General features: G+C 34.6%; 1 protein-coding gene across 1 annotated transcript; it reads right to left on the bottom strand.

Annotated features, from left to right (window-relative positions):
- Positions 1-300: 300 nt before the first annotated feature.
- On the bottom strand, positions 301-1,481 carry LOC114319505 (ethylene-responsive transcription factor 8). Its single transcript, XM_082884809.1, has one exon. The coding sequence runs from the start codon at positions 1,304-1,306 to the stop codon at positions 605-607; it is 702 nt and encodes a 233-aa protein (XP_082740935.1). The 5' UTR covers positions 1,307-1,481; the 3' UTR covers positions 301-604.
- Positions 1,482-2,856: the final 1,375 nt, after the last annotated feature.

Below are 2,856 nucleotides of genomic sequence, written 5' to 3'. Positions count from 1 at the left end.
TATAAATTTATTTTAATTACTAATCATTTAAATAATTTAATTATTATATAAGAGATCATTTATAATTTTTTAAATTAAAAAAAAACAAATTATAATTTATCCTAAATCCAAATATAATTAGAGACAAAATTATGGTGCTCTACTCCTCTCATCAAACTCAACTTTATACACCTCTCTTTAAGCCGTTGGATCTTTAAAATAAAACAATGAGAGATTCGTGTACAACTCTTGCTATCGTTCGTACTCCAATCGAAGAATCTCCACAATATTCTGAAGATAAGTAAAATGGAATGGATAAAATGCAGAAACAAATGATTAATTTTGATTTATAGAATTGTTTTCCATCAAAACAAACCAAAAAATGAAAATAGAGCAACAAGATTGCCATAACAAACACCAAGGAAAATCTCCATTCATCTCATAAGCAAAACAGAGAGATTTGTTATGTATATTTACATATAATTATAATAATAATAATAATAATAATATGACTTCAGCACATCGATTCATTGTCAGGCTGCCTTCTCTCTCTCTAAAATCTGTGTTTGTTTAAAAGGAAAATGGAACGCTATGTTCGCCGGAGGTAATGCCTGTTCCGGCGAGATCAGGCTTCTTCCGGCGGAGGCGCGACGTTGAGGTCGAAATTGAGGATTTTGCTCGACAGACTACGGTCCGACTCGTTGTTATCTACGACGGAGGAGGAGTCGGAGTCGCTGTGAGGCCCACCGGCGACGGTGGGGTTCAAATCGGTCACTTTTCGATCGAATCTGTACATGTTGAGATGGTTATGCAAGGTCTCGGACCGCGAAAGAGCGTCGAAGAAGAAGAGAGGACGCGCCGTCGGAAAAATGCCAGGGAAGTTACCGCCAGCGCCTCTGATGTAGGTCAGGTTGAGGTCGAGCGACGGCGGACGAAGAGGCATGGCGGCGATCGGCGGATCGTAGATCGAGGAATCCACAGTGCTGCTCTGGCTAGAGCTGCGCATGGTGGTGGTGTTGTTGGCGGTGGAGACGATTTCGGAAGGCGAGGGGAAGTTGATTTTGGCCTTGGCGCCACGGAACTCCCTAGCTGCCGCGTCGTAAGCACGCGCCGCCTGTTCAGCTGTGTCGAAGGTACCAAGCCAGACGCGGCTCCTCTTTGCCGGATCTCTGATCTCGGCGGCATAACGACCCCATGGTCTCTTCCTCACACCTCTGTAACGAGTCTCTTGGCCTTGGCCTTGGCCTTGGCCTTGGCCGTTGCCGTTTCCGCCGCCCCCGCCGCCGCTGCCTCTGTTGACGGCGTTACGTCTATATTTTGGAGCCATATATGGGCGGTTTGAGAGCGAGAGTAACGAGGGCTAGAGCGAGCAAAAGACAACTGCCTGCTTTGCTATGATACATGGGGAGGGGAGCAACAGCGCGTTTTATAGAGGGGTGTGGAGGAGAAATTGACGAGAGATGACGAGACAACGCTCCATCTGAGAGCGTGTATGTAGGTTTATTTTTTTGACAATTGGGTTAGAAATTAACTTTTTAAATTTTTGATTTTTTTGATCATATGTATTCCCTCAGTCTCAAAATATTAGTCCTTTATTTCATTTTTCATTGTCCCAAAATATTAGTCTCTCTTTATAAATCAAGTACAAAATAATGTAAATTTCCTATTTTGCCCTTCTTTTAAATTAATAAACAATTTAAAAAGTACAATTATGACATTGATATTCCCAAAAAATGTACTATCAAAAGAGTAATTTTGGAAAATTAACTTTTTTCAAATCCAATAAGTGTACTACCAAAAAAAGTTGGATTCCCCAAAAGGGACCAATATTTTAGGACGGAGGGAGTATGTTTTTTAACGAAAAATTAAAAAGTTAAATTTTAATCTATTTTTTTAAATAGGCTGTAATAATACCATGCTTATTGTCATTTGAAAAATACATAGAAATTCACTTTTTAAATTTAATTTTTACATTTATTGATATACAATTGATATTATTGGTTGATAATTATATAATATATAAGAGAGTACTGTCTTTAATATTTTAATTGATTGTCACATTACTAAATTTAAAAATTAAGTTTAATTTTTTTTCTTAAATACTACTAGTAATGTTCTTCTCATTTTTATTGCATTTTTAGTATAATAATAACATCCATTGATGGTGATTTGGGATGTGACTTTTTAATTAAATATGAGGTGAGCAAAATTAATATATTTGATAATTAATTTTTAATTTTTTTTAATAAAAAAGATAGAAAAAATAGAGTGGATGAGAATGAATCTTTTATTTATTTATTTTGTATAAATTGATTTTTTTTTTAAACTTATTTGGTGACTTTTTTTTTTTTTTTTTTTGACTAAAAATGAATATTTCCAAATGGGGCCTAAGATTTGAATTAAACATATTACTACCTCAAACATCTAATATAATCATAATAAATTTCTTTAAATTTTAATTCTTATCATACTTTTTCTTCTTTTATTCATGTATATCTGCTACACACCATTTGTGATGTTTTAGTTTTATTTACAAAAGACAAAAAGAAAAAAAAGAAAAGAAATTAAGTGTAATATTAATGAATTTATGAACTTGCCATATTCTGATTAAGTGTTGTTTTGAAAAGTTAGTTAAAAGTTAATTTTTTGACTTTTTTTGAAAAAATATGTTAAAAAAGTAGAGAAATGATGTGATCCAAAATAGGTTAAAAGTCAAATTTGACTTTTAAACCATCTTTCCAAATAAGGCATAAATCTTAAAAGTAAGGAAAATGAGTGAGAGTACTAATTAGTGCCATTACTAATGATGTGGCAGTGGGTCCCACTCACTGTCACTGTGTGTGTTGTGTCTTTTTTTTTTTTCCCCACTTTTTCACC

Source organism: Camellia sinensis, chromosome 8 (genome assembly GCF_055761805.1).
Source record: "Camellia sinensis isolate YWXY chromosome 8, ASM5576180v1, whole genome shotgun sequence".
In the NCBI taxonomy this organism is placed as follows: domain Eukaryota; kingdom Viridiplantae; phylum Streptophyta; class Magnoliopsida; order Ericales; family Theaceae; genus Camellia; species Camellia sinensis.
The sequence above is the reverse complement of the archived record's forward strand: the minus strand, read 5'-3'. Positions and strand labels throughout refer to the sequence as shown.